This window comes from Gorilla gorilla, chromosome 16 (genome assembly GCF_029281585.2).
Source record: "Gorilla gorilla gorilla isolate KB3781 chromosome 16, NHGRI_mGorGor1-v2.1_pri, whole genome shotgun sequence".
Classification (NCBI taxonomy): Eukaryota; Metazoa; Chordata; class Mammalia; order Primates; family Hominidae; genus Gorilla; species Gorilla gorilla.
In genome coordinates, this window is record NC_073240.2 from 58,012,027 (window position 1) to 58,037,600 (window position 25,574).

The 25,574-nt window shown below is 37.0% G+C and overlaps 1 protein-coding gene and 1 pseudogene across 19 annotated transcripts in view; one reads left to right on the plus strand and one right to left on the minus strand.

Annotated features, from left to right (window-relative positions):
- The window catches only part of TCF12 (transcription factor 12), a 368,210-nt gene that overhangs the window by 324,070 nt on the left and 18,566 nt on the right, over positions 1-25,574 (plus strand). For 10 of the 19 annotated variants that reach the window (XM_055364030.2, XM_063699019.1, XM_004056242.5 and 7 more), the window contains 4 exons: positions 6,888-6,961; positions 8,793-8,999; positions 17,660-17,774; positions 18,678-18,840. In XM_055364030.2, the coding sequence (XP_055220005.1) occupies positions 6,888-6,961; positions 8,793-8,999; positions 17,660-17,774; positions 18,678-18,840 (559 nt within the window). Of the gene's footprint in view, positions 1-6,887; positions 6,962-7,957; positions 8,030-8,792; positions 9,000-17,659; positions 17,775-18,677; positions 18,841-25,574 lie in introns of all 19 variants that reach the window. The other 9 variants (XM_055364027.2, XM_055364029.2, XM_004056243.4 and 6 more) reach the window with 1 other exon arrangement.
- On the minus strand, positions 2,350-3,566 carry LOC101134090 (heterogeneous nuclear ribonucleoprotein A3-like; annotated as a pseudogene).

The window sequence follows — 25,574 nt, forward strand, 5'->3', positions numbered from 1 at the left end:
TTGCCCAGGCTGGAGTGCAGTGGCATAATCTCGGCTTACTGCCACCTCCACCTCCTGGACTCAAGGGATTCTCCTGCCTCAGCTTCCCGAGTAGCTGGGATTACAGGCGTCTGCCACCACGCCCGGCTAATTTTTCTATTTTTTTGTAGAGATGGAGTTTCACCATGTTGGCCAGGCATGTCTCGAACTCCTGACCTCAAGTGATCCACCTGCTTCATCCTTCTCCTGAAGTGCTAGGATTACAGGCGTCACCCACTGCGCCTGGCCCCCATGTTTTTTTTTTCTTAATATTTTTTATGTTAGTTTAGACAAGTTCTAAATACTATCCTACAGTATAAATTTGTGGAGACATGATTGATGTTATTGTAAATGGGATTTTTTTTTATTTCTTAGGAATAAATATAAGTATATAAAAATGTTTAATATCTTTTAAGCTATAATTTTAAAACTCGAACTGTATTTTTCTGAGCAGTGTTTGGAGAAAAGCCTTGCTGAAGAAAAAATATGTTAGATTGTTTTGAGGAAAAGGCATTTGGCAACTGGGTAAAGTTACCATATTCCTCCAACAACAGTTGGGGAAATAATTCTGTTTTCCTAATCAAGCCATTAGTTAAGTCCATGCAGTTTTGTGTTTTGTTGTTGTTGTTAAGCCTTTTTGCATTGTGGCCCTGGCCATCACCTATGCTTTGTGTATTAGCCTTGTGGCTCTACTAAGAAGCATTCCGGTTTGGGGATGATGAACTGCTGGCAGCTGCTTTCAGCTATTAGCAGGTTCTGCCACTCTCTCAGACACCAGGGCTTCAGCTGTCTAGTAAAAGTTAAACAGCTGTTCCGCACATAGACAAGACTATGAAAGACCCATTGACTTAAAGATGTTGTTTAGCAGAGCTGAAATTACAGGAAGAATGATGTAACTCTAACCCTACTCACCCTCTTTGCACAGTTCTACTAAAATTATCAATGTCATTTTTGCTACAGCTTGTTTAACTTTCTCATCCGAGGTTTCCATATCAGCATTCCCACTACCTCTCCTTGTCTGTGTAGTAAGATAGCTGCCAAAGTATCCTTTGCTTTTAATGAACACTGAGTAGGAAGGCAGGCCATGGCAGAGCTCAGCATCTATGAAGGGTCATCAGTGAAATGCAGAATCCAAGATTTAGACATTTTCCAAAAAACTAGTGGTCACAAGTAAAATCTTACATTTCCTCCTTCATCTTTATTTGATATTTAATGGGCGATGCTGTCTTTTTCTCTTTAATTCAGGTTGTTAATGAAAATCTGGGCTGTTGAATTATGTAATGAAGTCTTCTTTTTAATTCAGCAGTCATAATCAAAGAAAAATACTTTCACATACTTGTGTTGAAACAGCAAATCAAAGACTGATTTTAGGCAGGTGCATCTCTCCTGGCTCCTGTGTCTGTGGTTCTTATCTACACACACACACCCTTACCCACCCATTGCAGGTCAGAGATGAGATAGAAAGAAGAAAGGAAAGCACTGTGTGATAAAATATTCACTGTCAAAGGGAAAAAAAAAGGAAAAGAACAGAGCAAACCAGAGCTCCTATATAAATATGTGGACATTATTTTGCATCTTGTGTGGCAATGGCCTATTATCTAGAATAAAAAAATTCTACCCACTCTGTGAGTAGAATTGTCCACACTTGCCCTATTCCTTATGCTTTTGAGCATCAGTTAGACTTAGCACAGGTCTTTTAAAGATAGATACACAGGTGCAGGGCCACATAAGCAGCTTCTAAGGCCATCATTCTTTAAATCCCCAGTGTTTTCCTTGGGAACTTTTCAGGTCAAGAGCATACATTTCTACATAGAGAGTGCTTAGAAGGAAAGTTCTGAGATATTGTATCAGTTAGGATGCTTTAGGCTAAAATGAGAAGAAACTCTTGTCTCAGCTAGTGTGAACAGTAAGAGGATTTATTATCTTGTGTTGTGAGGTCCTGGCCCCCTATGTCAGGGCTCCTGCTCTACTTTGCAGTTCTTCCTCAGGCTGGTAGCAAGACAGCAGTTCAGGGTACTACATGCAGACATAATCTCCAGTAGATGAAAAAAGACCATCTCTCTCTTTTTTTTTTTAAAGTTAAAAATTCCCTAATTTTTTATTCCCAGTACCACTACCACAGTTTACAGGGCAATATACCTGATGTAGTGAAAAGAAAAAGACGAAGCTACAACAGATGAAAGACCTCAGGAATATACATCTTACTGACACTACATTGCATTAGTCAGTAGCTGCACTTTTTGCAAACTGGCTCTGACAGTCCCGAACAAGAATGGTTTCCTGTTTCAGCTGCAGTAACTTTTCTGACTATGGATCATTGTTCTTTCTGTGGCAGATTTTTACAGTTCCTCTAATGCCTTTCGGACAACTGTCTCAAAGTAACCTACAGCTTTCCTGACAACTCCTCGTTCTCTCTCCTGCTAAGAACTGTAGCCCTTTTCTACTGTTTTTAGAACCTTCTGCTACCATATCCACCACTTTCACCACCATGGGGAATGCCTGAGCTTCTTCCACCAAAAGTGCCCCCTTTCATGGGTTCATAGTTTGATTGCTGTTGTTCACTATAATTTCCGAAATCATTATAGTTCCCACCACCACCATAGTTACCACCGCCAAAATTTCCTCCTTCACTCTACCGTCACTCCACCACCACCACCATATCCTTGGTCCATCACCATCATAGCCCCCTCTACTACTGTAACCAGGACTACCACCATAGTTGCCACCATCACCTCCAAAACCATTATATCCACCATCACCTCGTCCATAACTACCTCTGCTGCCACCACCTTCACCACCATAGCCTCCTCTTCCATCAGAGTTTCCACCACAGCCAAAACTACCTCTACCACCTCCAAAGTTTCCTCCATAATAAAATTGCCGGATCTACCTCTATGACCTCTGTCATCCAGCAGACTACATCTCTTGTTTAGAAAGGGCCTTTTTTACTTCACAGTTATGCCCATTAATACTGTGGTATTTCTGAACAACAATTTTATCAACTGTATCATGATCATCAAAAGTTATAAAAGCAAATCCTGTCTTTTTTCCACTCTGCCTGTCTTCCATAACTTCTGCGGTTTCAATCTTGCCATACTTTTCAAAGTAGTCTCTCAAATTATATTCTTCTGTTTCTTCTTTAATACCACCAACAAAAATTTTCCTCGCTGTTAGATGGGCACCAGACTTTACAGAATCCTCTATAGAAACAGCTCTCTTTGGTCCCACTACACACCTATCAGCCTTGTGTGGTCTAGCACACCTTGCTGCCTCCACCTCTTCAACACAAGAGTAAGTCACAAAAGCAAAGCCCCTGGAACGTGTTTTTTGGGGTCTCATTACCACACAATCTGTGAGTGTGCCCCATTTCTCAAAATGTCTCTTAAACTATCATCTGTAGTTTTAAAGCTCAGACCACCAATAAAAAGTTTTTGCAAAAGCTCTGGTTCCTTTGAATCATGGCCCTTCTCCCCCACCACCCCACCCCCACAGTGGTGGCAACGGCTGCAGTTGGGCTGAGGGCCACCAGGTAGCGGTTTTACCTCCATTTTGAGACCAGACGACTGGACTCATGTCTTCCAACTCAAGTTCAGTATCCCATCTCTTTCTTTTGAGAGTCTTTTAAAAATTATTTTAAGGATCCTTTTCCAGAAGCCTCTTAAACAGATTTCCCCTTACGTCTTATTGGCCAGCACTGGGCCTAATGCAGTTGCTTGCAAGAGAAATGGTGCCACCATGTTTATCTTAGCATCTGGATTTATCCCTGGGGCTAAGAATAGAATTGCTCTCTCCTGGTTCCTATTAGGAAAGGACAGACCCACCTCCCACACCCCTTGTGAACAAAATCAGTGCTCTGGCCACAAGATAGAAGAGAGGAATAGCTTTGTTTACTACAGTTGTTATTTAGGAAAAGATGAGCATTTGCAGTAAGAGAATAAGTTTACTAAGGGAGCTTGGAAGGCAGACAAGCAAAGTCATCCTTTGCCTTTCATTACCTCCTTCTGGAATATAAATGAATAAAAGTTCAATAATTGTAGTACTCAGTAATCTTCAGAGCTTTCACAGAAAAAAATAATAAGGAGAGAAAGAGAAATTCTCAGTTTCAGCTAATCAATGAGCTACTTATTTTTATTACCTGTCAGATTGCCTGGTGTTAAGTCAGTTACCTGACTTCAGCATGCTTTAACAAAGTGCATTACACTGGAACGGGCCAGTCTGTAATACAAACAAAATAAGTTTAAGTGTATGTATATTTTTTTCCAGTTTAATGAATTACACATTGAAGATAGACCTTTGTACAGTTTTTTTAATAGCACCAAAAATTATGTAGATGATTTAATACCCAGGTAATTCAGTGTGCACATCTTGATTCCTCAATATTAAGCTAATGAACAATCACAAAAACTGCCTGTTTTGCAAAAGCAGATGCATGCTGACAATTCTGAGGCATTTGAACGTAAAACATGTTAATATTGCACACAAAGTCAGTAATTTGATGATCAGGCTCCTATTACGGGGGGCTTACAGAAGGAGTAGAAAAAAATGATTGAAAAGTAAAATATTACCAACATTAAGATAAATTCTTTTTTAATAATTAAAGGTATTTTTCAAAATTGATTATGATTAACCTGGTCACCTAAAATTCATAATTCTGCATCAGTGCTTAGAAAGCAGTAATGCACTGAAATCAGCAGTAAGGTGTTGGCTGGTTGTTTTTATATATTTTTCATATAGTCAGTTATTGAGATTTTCTGGTTGATTAATTCTGCCTTTTAATTATAAAATTAGCCCACAAGCTTTTGTTTCAATGAGCAATTTTAGATTGTCCATAATTTGTTTGTAGTTGATTTATGATTACATTTGTATGTCTAGCAGGAAGGCTTTAATGGTCCTTAAAATAATTTGTTTATAATTTGCTCGTAAGTAAAAAAAAAAAAATTAACTGAAGTGCATATTTTTTCTCACAATTTTAGTATTTAAAGTATATTTATGTAATTATAACAGTATGCATATAATTAACTGTGAAATCTAATCAGGTTATGAAGAATCTGTATCCAACTTTTCAACTTGCAAAATGTGTATAATTGATGAATACACTTACTACATTGTTTCATAATTAAATAGTCTTGTTCGGCTAAAATGAACTATAATAGTTCTAATTTACCTCAAGTTTTTCTAAGATAGCAAATAAATTGTAGTGTCACATTAGCTTCTTAAGTACGGCAAATTGACCTGCAATAAAAGGTTCTAGTGTGAGACAAATTAAACCTTCAACTTCCAACTTTGATTTCTAATATAATTCAAATTGTCACTGAAGCTTTTATTAAGAACAAAAATATATTTAGTCTTTATTATTTTCTGTAAATGACTTATTTTCAGATGCACAATCGTGAAATAATGAAGATTTTGATCAGTTGTTTTTGTCTTTTTCCTTTTAAAGGTATTTTCGCAAGACCATTAAAACATTGCCTTCTCTCTAACATATGGATGAATTATTTTTTTATGCTTCTTTTTTTTCATTCTTTATACTCTGAACTTGTATCTTTTCTTTTTCTATCTTTATTTTTTAAATTAGATTTATACCTTTCTAACATCAAAGGCTAAACAACATCTAACAAGTTTTTATAACATTTTCCTAATTAATGTATTTGGTATAAACTATTTTGGGAAATTTTTTAATAGATGACCCCAAGATCATTTACAGTCATGGGAAATTCATTCATCTGTGTATTGCTAAAGGCACTGTCAGTTACTATTACCCCTTAGTAAGGCAATTTGTCCTTACGTTAATATATTTATACCCTTATGATTCAGAAATGCTACTTATCCTCAAAACATCCTTCCCCCTGGGGGGAAAAAACTCAAGAGTAATGTTTACTATATCACTGTTCATAATAGCCGAGTGGCAACAACCAAAATGTCTAGCAGTGAAATAATAGTGGCTAAGCAAATTAGGTGTAGAAGCCAGGCACAATGGCTCGCACCTGTAATTCCACCACTTTGTGAGGCTGAGGTGGGTGGATCACTTAAGGTCAGGAGTTCGAGACCAGCCTGGCCAACGTAGTGAAACATTGTCTCTACTGCAAATACAAAAATTAGCTTGGCGTGGTGGTGTGTGCCTGTAATCCCAGCTACTTGGGAGGCTGAGGCAGGAGAATCGCTTGAACCTGGGAGGTAGAGGTTGCAGTGAGTCAAGATTGTACCAATGCACTCCAGCCCAGGTAACAGAGCAAGATGCCATCTCAAAAAAAAAAAAGAAAAAAAATTAGCCAACATGGTGGCACACACTTGTGATCCCAGCTACTCGGGAGGCAGAGGCAGGAGAATCGCTTGAACTCAGGAGGTGGAGGTTGCAGTGAGCCAAGATCGTGCCACTGCGCTCCAGCCTGGGCGACAGTGAGACTCCATCTCAAAAAAAAAGAAAAAAAAAGAAAAAACAAAACCCAAAAAACAGACTAGGTGTAGAGAATAAGGGAAATAATAATGTAGTCATTAATAGTATTATCAAAATTTCTGTACAATGCTATAGGAAGGGGGACAGAATTTTAAAAGTGTGTACATTATAAGTGCATTTTCTCAAGATACATAGGCATGTGGACTAAGTCTAAAGAATGTGCAAACATAAAGGTAGCTGTATTTAAAATTACAGGGTTTTTTTTCTGTTTTCTCAGCACCCCACTTTTTTTTATTAATAATGAAAGATTTTTTAAAATGTGTTGGGCTTATAAGTAGCCAATACTATGCTGAAGGCCAACCAAAAATATTCATGTAAATTTATTTAGTTATTGAGTATCTTTACCCTTTCCTTCACAACATTATCAAGATCGCTGAGTTAACTCAGGTGTGTGGGTACTTTTGGGTTTTAACAGGTACCAGTCAGTGGCCAAGACCTGGAGGGCAAGCACCTTCATCCCCAAGCTATGAAAACTCACTCCACTCCCTGGTAAGAGCCTCTTATACATCAGTTTTATCTGATAGCTTAGAGTTTGTTTGTTTTTAGTCAATCTGGCATAACAATAAAGAAACAGTAGGCTAGCATTGCACATGAATTCTTTGCTAACAAATGGCTGATTCAGTTGAACAATATAAGACACATTGGGTATGCCTTTTGCCATCTGTTCTTTGGGACATCAGGCTTCTGGTGTCAGGACAGCTGATGTTAAAATTGTGTTATGAGGATTTTTGTTTCTTTGACAAATCTAGGGCTTAATCTTTCTATGCTTCTGTGTCTACATATAAAGGGAAACTTTTTTTAAAAAGACAAGTAAAAGCAAGAAAATTTAATCCAGCAATGCAAAATTTTACCCTTTTGTATTTTACCCTTTCTCATAATACTGTGTGTGGTTTATTACATTTCCATTAAAAATTTTAAGTGAATACCAGTGTTTTTTGTCATGAAAGTATTATTTCCCATGTTTTCTTATGGAAAAAAAGTGTATTGTGCAAATTATACAAGCAAAACATTATTTAACAAGGCAGTAAAGGAACCTTCTAGGTATTTGAGCGTGAAGAATTTGTGGGAGAATGTTGACTACTGTTGCTTTTGTATACTTATATTTGTAACCCGGAATTACACGGTATAATAAAAACAAAATAAAGATGATTTGATGGAATGCTAAGTCATGCTCTTATTCGTAATTCCAGGTTGCAAAGAGAAACATTCTTTTTCTGTGACTAACAAAACATTTTAAATTGAAGGAACGTTTGCTTCTCATATATTTTGCAAGCAATTGTAAGCAATGTGTGCTGTTTAGATGCTAACCTTGTAACTTCCCTGTTGAATCCCAGCCTTTTCATATCTTAATAAAATAGATCTCGCAAGTCTTGGCGTTAACTTTACTAACATGTTATGCTGACATGCATATCAGCTATTTCCTCATCTCTTTTGGAGTTAATCTTAACCTGTGCTTTGCCTCCTGTTCTGTCTTGACTTTGCCAGAAAAATCGAGTTGAGCAGCAACTTCACGAGCATTTGCAAGATGCAATGTCCTTCTTAAAGGATGTCTGTGAGGTACTATTTCTTTTAGATGGTGCCTTTTTTGTGTTTCAATTAATTATACTTCCCACTATTCATTTAAAATCTTTAAGCTGTACAGACTCCCGTCTTTAAAAATCAAACAATTGACTGTTTCAGTTTTTATCACAGTATATAGGAATACTTTTGTCTCTTATGTTGTTGAAAGTGATCCTTTTTAAAACAGCTCTACTGGCATGTGCTTTTGATTTTTTTAATTCTAATATGTTTGTGTATGGGGCATGTGTGTATCCACAGACAGACAATACCATTTATTTAGTTTTGTCAAAGAACATATCTGGATATGTTCACCATATAAGTTACATGTGCTTTATATACTTAAGACAAAATTAAAACTTAAACTTACTGGATTTGAGGTCCCTTCCCCCAAATTGCCATCATTCAAAGATCAGTATTAAAGTATAGGTTGTACTTTTTTTTTTTTTTTAGCAACTCTTATTGAGAAATGACATAGTATCCTTCATTTTTTGTAGAAGCTAAAAGAAATAACCTCATGGTAGTTTGGTAAATTCATTTTATAAAGCAGTGATTTGTTTCTGAAGCTTTGAAAATTTAGCATAATCTACATACATACAGCCTTTTTTTGTTGTTGATTTATAGTTCAGGTGGTTGCTTTTGAAGCCACTTGATACTGCATTTCACTTGCTATCTTCCACATATCACATAGTAGGAAACATAGCAGTTAATGAATCTAACAGATGCCAGCAATAACCACCATGTTTTTTTTTAATCCATACAGCAGTCTCGAATGGAGGATCGTTTAGACAGACTGGATGATGCAATCCATGTGCTGCGGAACCATGCTGTGGGACCTTCCACCAGTTTGCCTGCTGGTCACAGTGATATACACAGTTTATTGGGACCATCCCATAATGCGCCAATTGGAAGCCTCAATTCAAACTATGGAGGATCAAGCCTTGTTGCAAGCAGTCGATCAACTTCAATGGTAAAATCATGCTCATCTTTTTTGTAGTAAACCCTAAAGATTCTTGTCCTAAATGTCTTTAATGAAATCTTTGGGAAGAGGATCTTTCTGAAAGGAAGGTAAAGACTGACTTTTCAGAATTTTCTTTACTGTCTTTGGCAGTAAAGTATTGGCTAAGTATTAGTCCATAAAATCTTCCTGTGACCTTGTGCAAAAAGCATAAGCTTTCTACAAAGATCATTTTTAGCTTAAACTTGGATTTTTTTCCAGATGTGTAATAATTGGCACAGCAGTTTTTGCCTTGAAATAGTGCATAAGAAATCTGAATAGCAAGAGTTCTGATCTAGAAAAGTTGTTTATTGTAATTTAGAACCAGCCTTCAGTGGTAGAAAGAATGTGAAACTGTAATTTATACAGATCCAAATTTAAACTTTATTCCCAAACTGCGGGGGAGGTAGTTTTAAGAATGGCTGTAATTTCAGTAATAAATAAAGGAAACAATTTTAGATTAATCCACAAAGAGAATTTTTAAGAACTCAGTCCATCTTTTAAAAAAATATGATAATTTTTAAAGGGGGTGTTCGTTCTACAGCCATACACATCAAAAATTATGTGTTTACCATCTTACATTATTTTTTATCCAAATTATCTTTTAAAGAAATGAAGTTCTTTTTGAACCTGCTATTTTAAACTTATACCATGTGTTTGCATGTTTATGGCATGGTTTTTAAGGTTCATTGCATGCTGTGAAATGTTCTTCTACGAAGCAGATTTTTAGCTATAAGCCATGTGATGAAGGCTAAAAACTTACCTATCATCAAAATAATTAGTTGCCCCAAATGCTGAAGGCTTGTATTCTGTAAGATAGGATTGGTTCCAGATTTTCACACTCACATATCTTACACATACATACACTCATTTTTGAGCCTCTGAAGTAAACGTCATACAAGGCTGCCTATTTTGTGAGAACTGTATTTTCGGCAGCATGGGTAACATTAGATACCTGTTTTGTGTTTGTGTGTGTTGTCAGGAAATCTTGAAAATCAGTCTCCTTTTAAAGTACTTTTTATTGCTATTGATAAGCTAATAAGTGTCAAAACATATGTAAGTTATTAAACTAGTAAAATGGGGAAGTGTCAGATGGCCCACACCTGTAATCTCAGCACTTTGGGAGGCCAAGGCGGGAGGATTGGTTGGAGTTCCAAGACTAGTCTGGGCAACAAAGTGAGACCCTCATCTCTACAAAAAATAAAAAAAAATTAGTCTGGCACAGTGGCATGCACCTGTGGTCCCAGCTACATGGAAGGCTTAGGTGGGAGGATCTCTTGATCCCAGGAGGTCAAGGCTGCAGTGAGCCATGTTCATGCTACTGCACTCCAGCCTAGGCAATAGAGCAAGACCCTGTCTCAAAAAAAAAAAAAAAAAAAAAAAGAAAGAAAGAAAGAAAAAAATATGAGAGGGTATTGTTATCACTGCTGGTAATAGTAATGAAATAATTTTAATGGTATAATAAAAGGAATTTGTTACAAATATGAATGCAGAATAACTTAATAATTTGTTGAAATACTATTTATCCTTATTTAGAAGCATGACTTAAAAATCAATATTCTTGAATTTTAAGTTAGTCTCAGCAGCAACATTTGCAGTTCTTATTCCTTACCTCTTAATGATTTTTTAATTCTTCACTTTTACTAGCTTACTGCTCCTATTCCAACTTACCAGCTACAGTATTTATTATATATCTGGCTCCTCCCAGTTGGAGTTTGCATAAAATGGAACTTCTGTGTTGAAAAAGTTGTTTTTTTACCAATTTCAGATATTCCATAATAGAAAGGGAGACTTATCAAAATCTAGTCCTCCAAAGCCACCTAGAAACCTAGTGCATTTTAGAAGACTGTTAGAGGGAAAAACTCTTTCATTGGATGGCACCCTAAAACTTATAACTAAGAAAGTAGCTCCTACTATATGCTGAAGGAATGCACTGCCCACTTCAGAACAACAACAGAAGGTCTGCCAGAGGTATTTTTTTGTTGTTGTTTTTTGTTTTGTTTTGTTTTTAGAGATGGAGTCTCACTCTGTGGCCCAGGCTGGAGTGCAGTGCCGTGATCTCGGCTCACTGCAACCTCTGCCTCCCAGATTTAAGCAATTCTCCTGCCTCAGCCTCCCGAATAGCTGGGATTATAGGCACCCGCCACCACGTCCGGCTAATTTTTCTGTTTTTAGTAGAGATGGGGTTTCACCATATTGGCCAGGCTGGTCTCAAACTCCTGACCTTGTGATCCGCCAACCTTGGCCTCCCAAAGTGCTGGGATTACAGGTGTGAGCCACTGCGCCCGGCCAGAGATATTCTTAAAAAGAAAAAAAAAAAAAAATCTCAAATTAGTCTAGAAAAAATGGTCTTCTGAGACATGAAGTGAGTCTGGCTTAGTCTGAGCTGCAACATTAGTGCCACAGCAACTAGCCCAAGCTGTTGTTCAGTGTGTCTGTCACAGCCTTCTCTTCAGTCCTTATCACCTTCTCAGCGGGTACAGAGCTATGGAAAATCTGCCAGAAATCATCTGCTATCTTCATCTCATCCAGACACAATCACTAGTACTTTTAGTAGTGGAGATAAGATGTATCTGGCAGGCTTAGCCTCAAAATATAAAGTTACTAGCTGACAAAATCTGACACTGTTAGGTGAGTCAGTATTCATCTCCTGTCCTTCTGAAGTAAGCCTTTTAGCTGTTGAGTCCTCAGTTCTCAGCTTCAGCAAAAAGACCAAAGGATGGAATGAAATGAAGATTAGTCTGCCACTGACTATCCCCGCAGAGTCTTAGGCATGTTATTGAGGAAGACTGTCTTATCGTGGTGGTTCTTTTCCGTGTCTGAGGACTTCCATTAGTACTGCTGGGATCCCTTTATTTACATGCTCAGCACCCACCTATATGGAATCAACTCTTCATATTCTTTCAGAGTGTGTGATTTTGGGGGCATGTTTTTGCAACTGTTGCCAGCTGTCTCCAAGAGTTAATCTCCAGCTTTTATTGTCCCCTTGTCACAACAATACATCCTCCTAACTAATCATGACTAAGAAAGAATGTGGTTTTACATTCTGGAATCTATTCCCCACCCCCACCCCCACCCCGCCCCACCTTGTTTTTGGTCTCTTATAACTTTCCAGAAGTTTGTCGATTTTTTTCTGCATTAACATAAGTTAGTATTTGTTTTGGGCTCCTAATAATGGAGGCTATATGGCCAGACTTACAAAGTGATCACAGAAATACTTGTTGATCAGCAATTTGGTACCACCATATAGAATTCATGAGGTCAGCTTCTTTCAAAAACATTTGCCTTTCATTATTCCATTTGTTTATTGCAGAGAATAGAATTATTCTGATAAACGTAGATATTTTCAGGACCTCCACAGAGCATTCAGATGACATTTTTGTTATAATGGAACTTTATCCTAATGGGCAGCATCCTAATTGTAGGGTTTAAATATATCACTCTTCCTCCTAGCATTTAGAAAAGGGTTTGATATGCTTTTTCTATAAAGGGCCAGAGAGTAAATATTTTCAGCTTTGTAGACTGTATAGTCTCTGTCACAACTACTTAACTCTGACAATGTAATGTGAAAGCAGCTATAGACAATATGAAAACAGATGGGCACGGCTATATTCCAATAAAACTTTATTTACAAAAACAAGCTCCTTTATTTACAAAAACATAGGTCAAGATTTGGCTACAGGCCAGACCTTGGGAATTCCTGCTTATAAATTGGCACCTAAGTAGATATAATGGGGTTAGCATGTTTTTCTTTTTCTTGGAGCCTATAACGTTTGGCTTATGTTAATGAGTAGTTTGAGAGTTTTATTGAAGTAATTGGAATACTTGAGGCAAGCCAGGATACACTGGTAGTGGAAGAGTAAGAGTTGATGGCAGGATAAAAGTGGTACAGGCCAGGCATGGTGGTTCACACCTGTAATCTCAGCACTTTGGGAGGCCAATCTCGATGGATTGCTAGAAGCAGGAGTTTGAAACCAACCTGGACAACAAAGTAAGGAACCTGTATCTACAAAAAAAAAATTTTTTAATTAACTGGGCATGGTGGCATACATCAGTGGTCCCAGCTACTCAGGAGGCTGAGGCAGGAGGATTGCTGGAGCTCAGAAGTTTGAGGCTGCAGTGAGCCATGATCACGCCACTGCAGTTGAGCCTGGACAACAGAGTGAGACCCTGTCTCTTAAAAAAAAAAAAGTGTATATATATATATGTAGTGGTACAGACAGGTCAGCTCCCAGCCTGCAGTACAGACAAGTCAGTGATCAAGGTTACTAGCAGTGTAAAGTCTACACGGACACAGTAACCATTTGGCCGAGCATTTCCTTGTTCTCATTAGTATTTGAGACTGATATATCATTTAAATTTTAAAGCGCGAAATCAAGAGTTTTTAGAACTATTGAAATGTCAGCATTTGGCTTTAGTTTTGTTCCCATTTATTTAGCATAAGGCTAAACTTTTAGAATAAACTGCTGAGAAGAAGGAAAATTTTTTAGTAGAAAACTGAAAATAAAAGGAATCATGAATTTTAGCAATGTATGGTGGCTTACACCTGTAATCCCAGCACTTTGGGAGGCTAAGGTGGGACTACTGCTTGAGCCTAGGAGTTCAAGACCAGCCTGGGCAACATAGGGAGACCTCATCTTAGCCACATGTAGTGGCGCATGCCTGTAATCCCAGGTACTTGTGAGGAAGAGGTGAGAGGATCACTTGAGCCAGGAGTTCAAGGCTGCAGCGAGCCATGATCACACCACCATACTTCACCCTGAGTGACAAAGTGAGACCCTGTATCAATTAAAAAAAAAAAGGGAATCGTGAATTTCATTTGAGCAATAAAAAGAGCTCTCTGCAATATAAAGTTAGCGACATCCCATTGATTTATGGCCGTAATACCTAAGTACCTAGGCCCAACAAGATAACTCCATCAAAACACCTTTCTCTTTAATGAAAAGTATGGTTATTCCTCAGTCAGATAGTAACTTCAACTTCAAACCAAAACTAAATGAAATTCGAAGCATTTTGTGCTAATGGAAGAAGCTTGATGCAGATCTAAACAGTTTCTTACTCATGACATAGGATAAAATTTCATTTGTGAGATCTTTTGATTCATTGTTACAAGTCCTGATAAAATTTAATACAGGTATTTCTCTTAGTTATTTCTTGGTATTGCTTGGGTTTTTTGTTGTTAAGGGGTGGTTGAAGAAGTGACATATTCTTGTATGAGAGCATAGTAACTAATGTTAAATTGTAAAGTGTAAGGCTACCCTATATAATGATTTAAAAATATAAATCATGTCTGTTTTCTAAATTTTAAAGCAATTAGAGAAACTATATTTTTCTTAGTTACAGGAGACTTAAGACTAAGTAAAGACTGATAGGCAAATAGGGTAATATTTTATTCAAAATTATCTTGGCATTTTTGTCATTTATCAAAATAAATTTGAAATCATTTTAATCTTCCATTTGGACAGTATTTAATTTTAGTAATGGGGTTTGTAATACGGTAGCAATTATGTGTCTATGTTTCAACTGAATAGAAAGATTTTACTTTTAACCACTCTTTTGCTTTCTGCAAGTAATTTTTTCCTAAATGGGCAATTTTTTAAGTTTTTATTTTTATTAAGACGACATTATAGTGCTTTTTTAAGGGTTTTGGTAACATTTTAAAATATAAAATTGTTCAAAATGGCAACTTTTTTAAAATTTGAAAGCCATAGAGGTTATGTACATTTATGGAAATATGTAAAAGGAATCGTAACAAATGTAATACTACCAAGTTTCTAGTAAAACCTCTCTTCAGATAAATCAAAATCTTGGAGTAGACAGTATTTAAAGATCCTTTAACCAATCTGTAAATTAATAGTGATTAATTTAAATCATTAGTATTCAGTGAATGGTACAAATTATTAGAATACGATTCAAAATCAAGAGGAATTCATACTGTTTTTCAGTTTGTCCCTCAATTCACAAGACCTCTTATTCATCAACTAATTAGATTTAACATTTTTCCATTGTGAATGCTAAAGCCATCGGCCAAATTAAATGAAAACAAGTCCCTTGTTGGGTGCTTCCAGAAAAGTAAGGCCATACATAGATTGTGAAGATTGAGTATGCAGGATGGTGTCATTTAATGGCATGGGCCTTTTATTCTGAAATGGAGCTCTTCATAATCATTGAAACGTGGAGGGTAGCAGGCCTTGGGGTTTGCCTTGCCCTGCTACTCCCCTAACAGCAGCAGCCTGTCAGCTGTATGCTAACGAGGTGAACAATTAAACCGAGTCCTATCTGGCTGGCCGCACAGGCTCTAGGCTCAGACAAAGAACTGTTTATACACCTGTTGTATGTGTAGACAGAGCCATTTGAATGTGGAGCTGCAGATTAAAGGGAAGACATGGGAGCCCAGGAGGGCAAGGGTTAAAGAGAACTATAAGAACTGTGAAAGTCAAATTCTCCAGAAAATATATGAGGGCCATTTGCAAGGGGAATCAAGTTACAAAGAAAAAGTTCCTGCTAACTTCATTGACATGAAAAACTCCAGACTTCAAGCCTTCGTCTAGTCTGAGGCCATTTTTTTAAAGGCTTATATTTTTGCTATGTGTGCCAGTTAAATTTTTTCTTTTGTAAGCTAATTATGTTTAAGTTCGTGTAAGAAAATACTTAGTTTGTATTATTCTATAGTGTAAAAATATTTGCTGGTGTTTCTGTTGCAAAACAAATCTAGCACCCATTCTGATTTTCCTTAAGGGAAAAGTAAAATTTCTAAGATTTATTATTTAGATAATGATCAGACACTTTTTAATAGTTGAGCTTTAAAAAAAATCAAAGAATTATTTATACTGATGAAGTAAAAGGAAATCAGAATTCAGCAGATGCATCATCACTTAGATAAGTGAAAATTCAATTTGTTACTGTTCAGTAGTATTGTCTTACATAGCTATAAAATGTTTCACATGTATAACATACACTAAGTATACATATGTTTAAAATTTAAATTTTAGAAGGCTGTTTTCTTTTAAATTACTTGGTGTGATAGTTCAAAATGTTATGTAAAACAGAATTAGTACATATTGCCAGGGGTCGTAGAAGTTTTAAGTCCACATTATTATAAATACAAATACACCTCAGCTTTTACTTTAACTTACAATTATTTCCCCAGCCCGTCAAAATTCTCCTAGATTTATTTAATCTTTAGAGTAGGCCTAATCTTCCAAGGTTCCAAAGAATTTGCAGCCATATATTGTGTTTGCCCATATCTATTTTTATAAAATGGGATTTTGAACTTCCTTTCCTCTTAGATCACTGAGTACTTCATAGTAAGAAAGCACCCTCATTCGTTAAGAATAAACAATACCAGGATACCCTTGAAACAGAATTTCATGAAACATTTTAAAAATAATTTGTCCTCTTGAATACAATTTTCACAGTCCATTTCTTTACTGATTGTTAGGTTGAGTACTTCAGATTCTTCTCACGTTTTTTTAGGGGAACAACCAAATACTAAAACTTTCTGAAACTGGGAAGTAGGATGGAAGTCTGCCATAGTTTCTGTGGTCCCTTCCCAGCTTTAAGGTTTTGTGATTCTAATACATCGTGAAATTGTGTGGTTTAGAGAAAGGGTGTAGTGGAGGCATGATTATTACCCAAGGGAGTAGTGACACAAATAATGCTCAGCAATGACCAATCCTAAAATCATTTTAAAAGTAACTATTAAATTAAATTTTAAAATCCACTAAATGGCTATGTTTCTTAAAAATAAAGATGAGAATAAGTGTAAAAGACAAACATTTCTTGGAAAGTGTGGTGGAAGAACGAATCTATTCTAGTTAGATCTACTTCCAAATGACCTGCATTGCCTAAAATTTTGCTTTGGCTCCTTTTGTTTAGTTCACAGAAAAACCAAAGGATAAACTTGCATAGGGGTATTTATTCCTCTTAGGGTAAAATCATGCAAAGTCATGGAAGATAAAAGTTATATTAATTACTCAAGAGGGATTCAAAGCTTGGCAGTTTACTAGGATTGAAGGATTTATTGAAAAACAGTGGTTCTCATGTATAACTCCAGGCAATAAACCTGTTTAATTAAAAGCTTAATCTTCTAGTTGACACGTCTGCTACTATTCTAATAAAAACTTCATCCGTAACAAGTTTTTCTATGTATATTAATACTGCAATAGCTGACTGTTTGATGGTGTTTGCATTGCTTGGAATGTAGCAGTATTTTGTTAAATGCCAGTTCATGCATACTTTAATGTATTTAGGTATTATATGAAATAGATTTTCAGATTGATTATATAGGATTATTAATAGACCCTATAATATGTAGTGCATTGTGGCTTATAGAATGCTTTGTCAGCTCATTGGCTTCTCACAAACACCCTCTGTGGGATTTAAAATTTACAAATTAGAAGTTTCATTTTTTAAAAAAGGTATGTTTTGGTTTGATTTAAAAGCAGTACTGCTATGAAGTATTAATATTTTGAAATTCTCCCCAAAAACCAGAATAATGACATCCAGAAAAAGTTGCTGAAATCAGATGAGTGACACTGTTTTCTCTATTAAACCTAGTAAAATAGTTTGGACAGTTATTGCCTCTGAACTATCTTAATCTTTTTTTATTTTTGGGTTTTCTTTAACTTTAGGTTGGAACTCATCGGGAAGACTCTGTCAGTCTCAATGGCAATCATTCAGTCCTGTCTAGTACAGTCACTACTTCAAGCACAGACCTGAACCATAAAACACAAGAAAATTATAGAGGTAACTATATTGTTGGTTTTCAGAAATAATGCAGACAGAGATATCATTTGGAACACTGTCACCTTTCTCACAGCTGGATTGACATCTGTGAATCAAAAGTCATTGAGGTGAGGGAATTCCAAATAGCGTGGAGAGTAGATATTTAGGGTTCCAACTGGCCCACCTAGGTTGACAATTACAGATACTTATTGATGAATAGAGCCACGTACAGACCATTGTTCAGTATTTACCAGTTATCTTTTACCTCTTCCTGTTCTGTCATGTCCCTCTTCCTCAGACATTTTCCCTCATGAGTGTATCTTCATGGTCCTTAGAGGCATTGACAGAGATATTTCTGATTATACTGAGAGCTCCGAATGATGGAAGCTGTTGTTTTAGAGATTATCGTTTGATTGAAGAGACATGCAATTTTGATAAAAAGCAAACTTGATCACTGTTCCAATAGAGCTTACAAGTAAGTGTGAAGATAGAGCACTTGAAAGTGCAAATAAGATCACCAAAATAAAGTTCTCCCAGTTACATTTAACCATGATGCCTGTTTTACTGTTTATCCAGGAAGATGTTAAGCTTATGTCCTTTACCTCTGCAACATCTTAGAAGTTAGTTTCTAAAATACATAGTTTCTCATCCTTGTTCATTTGTTAAATAGTGCCTGAAAGTGAGCATTAAATTGGTCATGGGGGTCAGACTTGTTCTTCTAAATACAAATGCTGTTAAAAAGCACAAGGATGTGGATATATTCTTTTCAGCTGTAAATAGTATACTTTCCTACATCTTCAGACCTCCATCATAACACTGTAACTGCTAAGGATATTCACCAGCTAGAAAGCTTTTTATTGTCTTAGCTGTAATTCATATATGAGTCTCGTCTTTTATTTTATCTTTCCTTTGCCTCTTTGTTAGGTGGCTTGCAAAGTCAGTCTGGAACTGTTGTTACAACAGAAATCAAGACTGAAAACAAAGAAAAGGATGAAAACCTTCATGAACCTCCTTCATCAGATGACATGAAGTCAGATGATGAGTCCTCCCAAAAAGATATCAAGGTTTCATCTAGAGGCAGAACAAGGTATTTGTTAGCATCCAGGTTTTAAATTTTATTCATTTTCCATAGGTAAAAATACTTGAGAAGCTGGGTGTCATGCATTTATTAACTGTCAGCTATGTTCTAGATATTGTGTTAGGATTTTTGTGTATGTTGTCTCATTTAATCACCACATCATCTCTATAAAAGCGAAGTATATGAAGGTTTGATTTCAAAATTATGTTTTCCTTCATACTATACCATTTGAGGGACTATATATAAAATATGATTATATCTCTTCACTCAAGTTGCTTAGTCTGTTAGATAAGTAGAAGGTAAAATAGCTAAAAGAAGTTAAATCATGTGGTATGGACATTTAGATAGATTTGATCAATAAATATTTGAATATCATCAGGTGTCACTTAACAATGGTATATATTCTAAGAAATGCATTGCTAGGCAATTTCATCATTGTGCAAACATACAGTATACTTTCACAAACCTAGCCTGTTATTCCTAGGCTGTATACCTGTATACCATGTTACTGAACTGAGTGCTGTAGGCAGTTGTAACACAATGGTAAGAATTTGTGTATCTAAACACCTAAAAGTCACAGTAAAAATCAAAGATAAAAAATGGTACCCGTATAAGCCACTTATCATGAATAGAGCTTGCAGGACTTGAAATTGCTCTGGGTGATTCAATGAGCAGGTGGTTAGTGAATGTGAAGGCCTAGGACATTTCTGTACACTATTGTAGACTTTACAGACACTGTACATTTAGGCTGTATTTCATTTATTAAAAAATATTTTTCTTCAATAGTAAATTAACCTTAGCTTACTGTATGTCATTTACTTTATAAACTTAAATTATTTTTAACTTTCTGACTCTTGTAATAATAGCTTAAAACACAAACACATTATATAGCTATACAAAAATATTTTCTTTAAGTTCTTTTGTAAGCTTTTTTTTTTTTTTTGAGATGGAGTCTTACTCTGTCGCCCAGGCTGGAATGCAGTGGCATCATCTCAGCTCACTGCAACCTCCGCCTCCCAGGTTCAAGTGATTCTCCTGCCTCAGCCTCCCAAGTAGCTGGGATTACAGGCACCCCCCACCACTCCAGGCTAATTTTTGTAGTTTTAGTGGAGACGGGGTTTCACCATGTTGGCCAGGCAGGTCTGGAACTCCTGACCTCAAGTGATCTGCCCACCTCAGCCTCCCAAAATGCTGGGATTACAGGCATGTGCCACCGCACCCGGCCTTTGTAAGCTTTTTTCTATTTTTAAAATTTTGTGGTTTTTTGTTTGTTTACTTTTCAAACTTTTTTGTTAAAAACTAAGACACAAACACACATGTTAGCCTAGGCCTACACAAGGTCAAGATCATTAATATCACTGTCTTCCACCTCCACATCTTGTCCCACTGAATGTCTTCACAGGCAGTAACATGCAGGAAGCTGTCTCTCCTAAGGTAACAAAGCCTTCTTCTGGAATACCTCCTAAAGGACCTGCCTTGAGGTCTTGTCGCCCAGGCTGGGGTGCAGCGGCACAATCTTGGCTCATTGCAACCTCTGCCTCCCGGGTTCAAGCAGTTCTCTTGCCTCAGCCTCCAGAGTAGCTGGGACTACAGGTGCCTGCCACCATGCCCAGCGAATTTTTGTATTGTTAGTAGAGATGGGATTTCGCCATGTTGGCCAGGCTGGTCTCGAACTCCTGACCTCCAGTGATCTGCCCACCTCGGCCTTCCAAAGTGCTGGGATTACAAGCGTGAGCCACCACACCCGGCCAACTTTTTTTTTTAAGTTAGAAGTATACTCTAATGATAAAAAGTATAGTATAGTATAGTATAAATACATAAACCAATAACATAATTAGTTATTATCAAGTACAGCAGGTCCTCAAAGAACATCATTTTGTGAAATGATGAGAAAAAAAATTGATTCCTAGCTAGAGCCTCTTTGTTTGTGGAGTTTGCACATTCTTCCCATGTCTCCTCTTGTGGGTTTTCTCTAAGTACTCCGGTTTCTTCCTTCACCCCAAAAATGTACGTATTAGGTTGAGTAATGTGTCTAAATTGTCCCAGTATGAGAGAGTGTGGGTGTATGTGTGATTGTGCCCTGCAATGAAATGGCCTCCTGTCCAGGATTGTTTCTACCTTGCTCCCTGAGCTGCTGGATAGGCTGCAGCCTCCCCCGACTCTGAACTGGAATAATTGGGTAAATAATAATCTTACTTATTTTTATGAGTCTTTCTTAAATGTATGAATAGTTCACATTTATTTCATTGTTTAATATTAGAAGTGTATTTTGGTTTTTATTTAGAAGTTTGATGATATTTTGTCACCAGAAATGTACTGTAGGGACTTAACTCTTATTTATATCAATTAACCTATGATAAAACTGGTTTTATTATGTGTCATTTTCCTTAAAGTTGCAGTTTCCAAGAACTGATCAATGATATTGAGGACTTACTGTAGTGTGTACTGTACTTAATTGCATGCTTTTATACAACTGGCAGCACAGTAGGTTTGTTTATATCAGCACCTATACAAACAAACAGTTAACATGACTAATGTGTTGTGCTGCAGCCTTACCACAGCTACATTACTATATAATAGACATTTTTTAGCTCCAATATAATAAGACCACTGTCATGTATGTAGTCCCTCATTGACCAAAATGTTATGGGCTCATAACTGTATATTAATATAAGGGCTAAATATATGGTAAGACTCTGATTTAAACAAGCAAATTATGGCCCATGGGCCTACCCAGCTCACTGCCTATTTTTGTTTTTGTTTTTATTATTAATTAATTTATTTATCTATTTATTTACTTATTTATTTAAAGACAGGCTCTCGCTGTCACCCAGGCTGGAATGCCATGGGGCGATCTTGGCTCACTGCAGCCTCAGCCCCCCAAGTAGCTGGGATTACAGGCAGATGCCACCATGCCTGGCTAATTTTTGTATTTTTAATAGAGACAGGGTTTCACCATGTTTTCCAGGCTGGTTTTAAACTCCTGGCCTCAAGCGATCTGCTCACCTCGTCCTCCCAAAGTGCTGGGATTACAGGCGTGAGCCACTGCGCCTGGCTGCTGCCTGTTTTTATGTTTTATTAGAACATCACCATGCCACATTCATTTATCCATTGTCTGTGGTTGTTTTCATACTGCATTGCCAGACTAGAATAGTTGCCACAGAGACTATATGGCCCATGAGAGCTGAAAATATTTACCATCTGGTCCTTCAGAAAAAATGTTTCTTTTTAACAAACAATTAAATAGTAATTTGAGAAAAGTATGAAAAAGGAAGTATTCTAGGCAGAATGATGTTGTCGTGGAGTTTTCTGGAAAATGGACTTGACTTTGCTTTGAAGTATGAATATAGACACATAGTACATTAGTTTCAAGTGATTTCTGGATTTTTCCTTCAAATTTTTCTTCCAGTTCTACATTAAAATTAGATGAGTTAGGCCAGGCACAGTGGCTCATGCCTGTAATCCCAGCACTTTGGGTGGCTAAGGCAGGAGGATCTCTTGAGGCCAGAAGTTCAAGACCAGCCTGGGCTACATAGCTAGATTCTGTCTTTACAAAAAATTAGCGGGGCATGGTGGCAAACACCCGTAGTCCCAGCTACTTGGGAGGGTAAGGCAGGAAGATTGCTTGAGTTCAGAAGTTTGAGGCTGTAGTGAGCCATGATCATGCCACTGCACTCTAGCCTGGCTAACAGAGAGATGCTGTCTCTAAAAAAAGACTTTTTTCTAATGAAAATTTAAAAGTTAGATCATTTAGTATATTTGTGGTACACCCTATTTCTTGGCATACATATTCATTTATCAATGATATGTGTATATATCTTATACAGATTTAAAACATTGTTCTTTGTGTTGAATTATGGTGCAATGAGGATGGTAGATAAAACTAAAAGAAGCAGAATGTTCCTTTCTGTCATTCACAACTTAAAAGGTGTCCTTTTGCTCTTTTGACATTCTCACTGTTTTCAACACCTAAACATTTATCTTGGGAAAAAGGAAATCTTAAGATCTTAATATTATTACTTTAATATGTATTGTACTCAACTATCAGGGGCATAAGGAAGGAAAAAACTGTGTCAAGGAATTCAGAGACCACTCTTTGGAGGCATCTTAACTCTTACATAGTTTTTATTCAAATAGAATTTTAAGGGAAACAGTTTACATCTTTCTTCCATATTCATCTTCTTATAGATCAGGAATCAGCAAACTTTCTCTGTAAAGTCCCAAATAGTGACTATTATTAGGCTTTATTGGACATACAGTCTCTGTCACAGCTACTTACCACTGCCATTAGAGCACAAAAGTAGCCAAAGTCAAATGGGTATCGCTGTTCCAATAAAATTTTACTTACAAAAACGGATGACCAGCTCATAGATCAGTTTGCTGACCCATATTATAGGTCATCAGAAATTAGGAGGCAGTGTAATAGGTTAGTAATAGTCCATAATAATGAATAGGTTAATAACATGACCTTTGGACAAAATAAGGGTTTGAATTGTGCTTCCATTACATACTTGCCAAGTGACTTTGGGCAAGTGTTTGAGCTCAGTTTCTTCTTCTCTAAAAGGATACTTTCTGTTACAGGATTCTTGTAGGAATAACCTGAAAATGATGCATGTAAAACCCTTTGCACACTGTCTAGCACACAGTAAGCACTCAATAAAGATACTATATCTACTGTTACAGTGGTAGTGTTATGGTGGTAATTTTAAGTGTATGGTGTAGGCTTGCTTCCATGGAGCACTGACCTGACATCTCATCATCATACTGCCACCAGTTAGCTCTGTGATCCTAGGTCTTGAAGTGGTTCTCAACCCTGCTGCCCAGACCCTGGAACATTTTAGAAATACAGGTGCCTGGGCCCCAACCCAAACTCACTAAATTAGTGAGTCTAGCATCTCTGGTAGTGAGACCTGGAAAGCTGTATTTTTCAAGTGCTCTTGGAGATTCTAATGAGTGGCTATCTGTGGACACCACTGGGCTCGATGATCTTTAAAGGCCTTTTTGAAGTCCAAGAACCAGTGATTTTCTTTTGTCAAAAGAATGCATTTATATGATTCTTAATGATTAGCAGGTTAAATATTGCATACTTTTTAGAGACAGAGTCTCTGTTTGTCACCCAGGCTGGAGCGCAGTGGACAATAACCTCAAGCTGCTGGACTCAGGCATTTCTCCCATGCCCGCCTCAGCTTCCCAAACCACTTAGGTTACAAGCACGAGCCACCATGCCTGGCCTGTGTACTTGTTCTTTTATTAGAATACTCAGGGTATTAAAGAAGAGGTAAAAATGTCTAATATTTTTGTACATTATTTCAAGGTTCTGAGAAGCTGTGGTCAGTAATTTATATCTGAATCATAAATAGAACTTTCTGTAAGCTGTTACAGAGCATCTCCATCATATTTTTTTTTCTGATTATGTACTCTATTTTCATTACAGAAATGTAGAAAATACAGAAAAGTATACACAAAAATCACAAGAAACCCCACTATTCAGAATTAACCACTGTTTACTTTTTTTTTTTTTCCTGAGAAGTTCTAATTTGATTTCACTGTGGTCTGAGAGACATTTTGTTGTGATTTCTGTTATTTTACATTTGCTGAGGAGTGTTTTGCTTCCAATTATGTGGTCAATTTTAGAATAAGTGCAGTGTGGTGCTGAGAAGAATGTATATTCTGTTGATATGGGGTGGAGAGTTCTGTAGATGACTGTTAAGTCCGCTTGGTCCAGAGCTGAGTTCAAGTCCTGGATATCCTTGTTAATTTTCTGTCTCGTTGATCTGTCTAATATTGACAGTGGGGTGTTAAAGTCTCCCATTATTATTGTGTGGGAGTCTAAGTCTTTTTGTAGGTCTGTAAGAACTTGCTTTATGAATCTGGGTGCTCGTGTATTGGGTGTGTATATATTTGAGATAGTTAGGTCTTCTTGTTGCATTGATCCCTTTACCATTATGTAATGGCCTTCTTTGTCTCTTTTGATCTTTGTTGGTTGACAGTCTGTTTTATCAGAGACCAGGATTGCAACCGCGCAACCCCTGCTTTTTTTTTTTTTTTTTTGCTTTCCATTTGTTTGAAAGTAGATCTTCCTCCATCCCTTTATTTTGAGCCTATGTGTATCTTTGCACATGAGGTGGGTCTCCTGAATACAGCACACTGATGGGTCTTCACTCTTTATCCAATTTGTCAGTCTCTGTCTTTTAATCGGGGCACTTAGCCCATTTACATTTAAGGTTAATATTGTTATGTGTGAAATTGATCTTGTCATTATGATGCTACTGGTTGTTTCACCCATTAATTGATGCAGTTTCTTCACAGCATCGATGGTCTTTACAATTTGGCATGTTTTGCAGTGGCTGGTACTGGTTGTTGCTTACCATGTTTAGTGCTTCCTTCATGAGCTCTTGTAAGGCAGGCCTAGTGGTGATGAAATCTCTCAGCATTTGCTTGTCTGTAAAGGACTTTATTTCTCCTTCATTTATGAAACTTAGTTTGGCTGGATATGAAATTCTGGGTTGAAAATTCTTTTCTTTAAGAATGTTGAAATATTGGCCCCGACTCTCTTCTGGCTTGTAGGGTTTCTGCAGAGAGATCCACTGTTAGTCTGATGGGCTCCCCTTTGTGGGTAATCCAACCTTTATTTCTGGCAGCCCTTAACATTTTTTCCTTCATTTCATCCTTGGTGAATCTGACAGTTATGTGTCTTGGAGTTGCTCATCTTGAGGAGTATCTTTGTGGTGTTCTCTGTATTT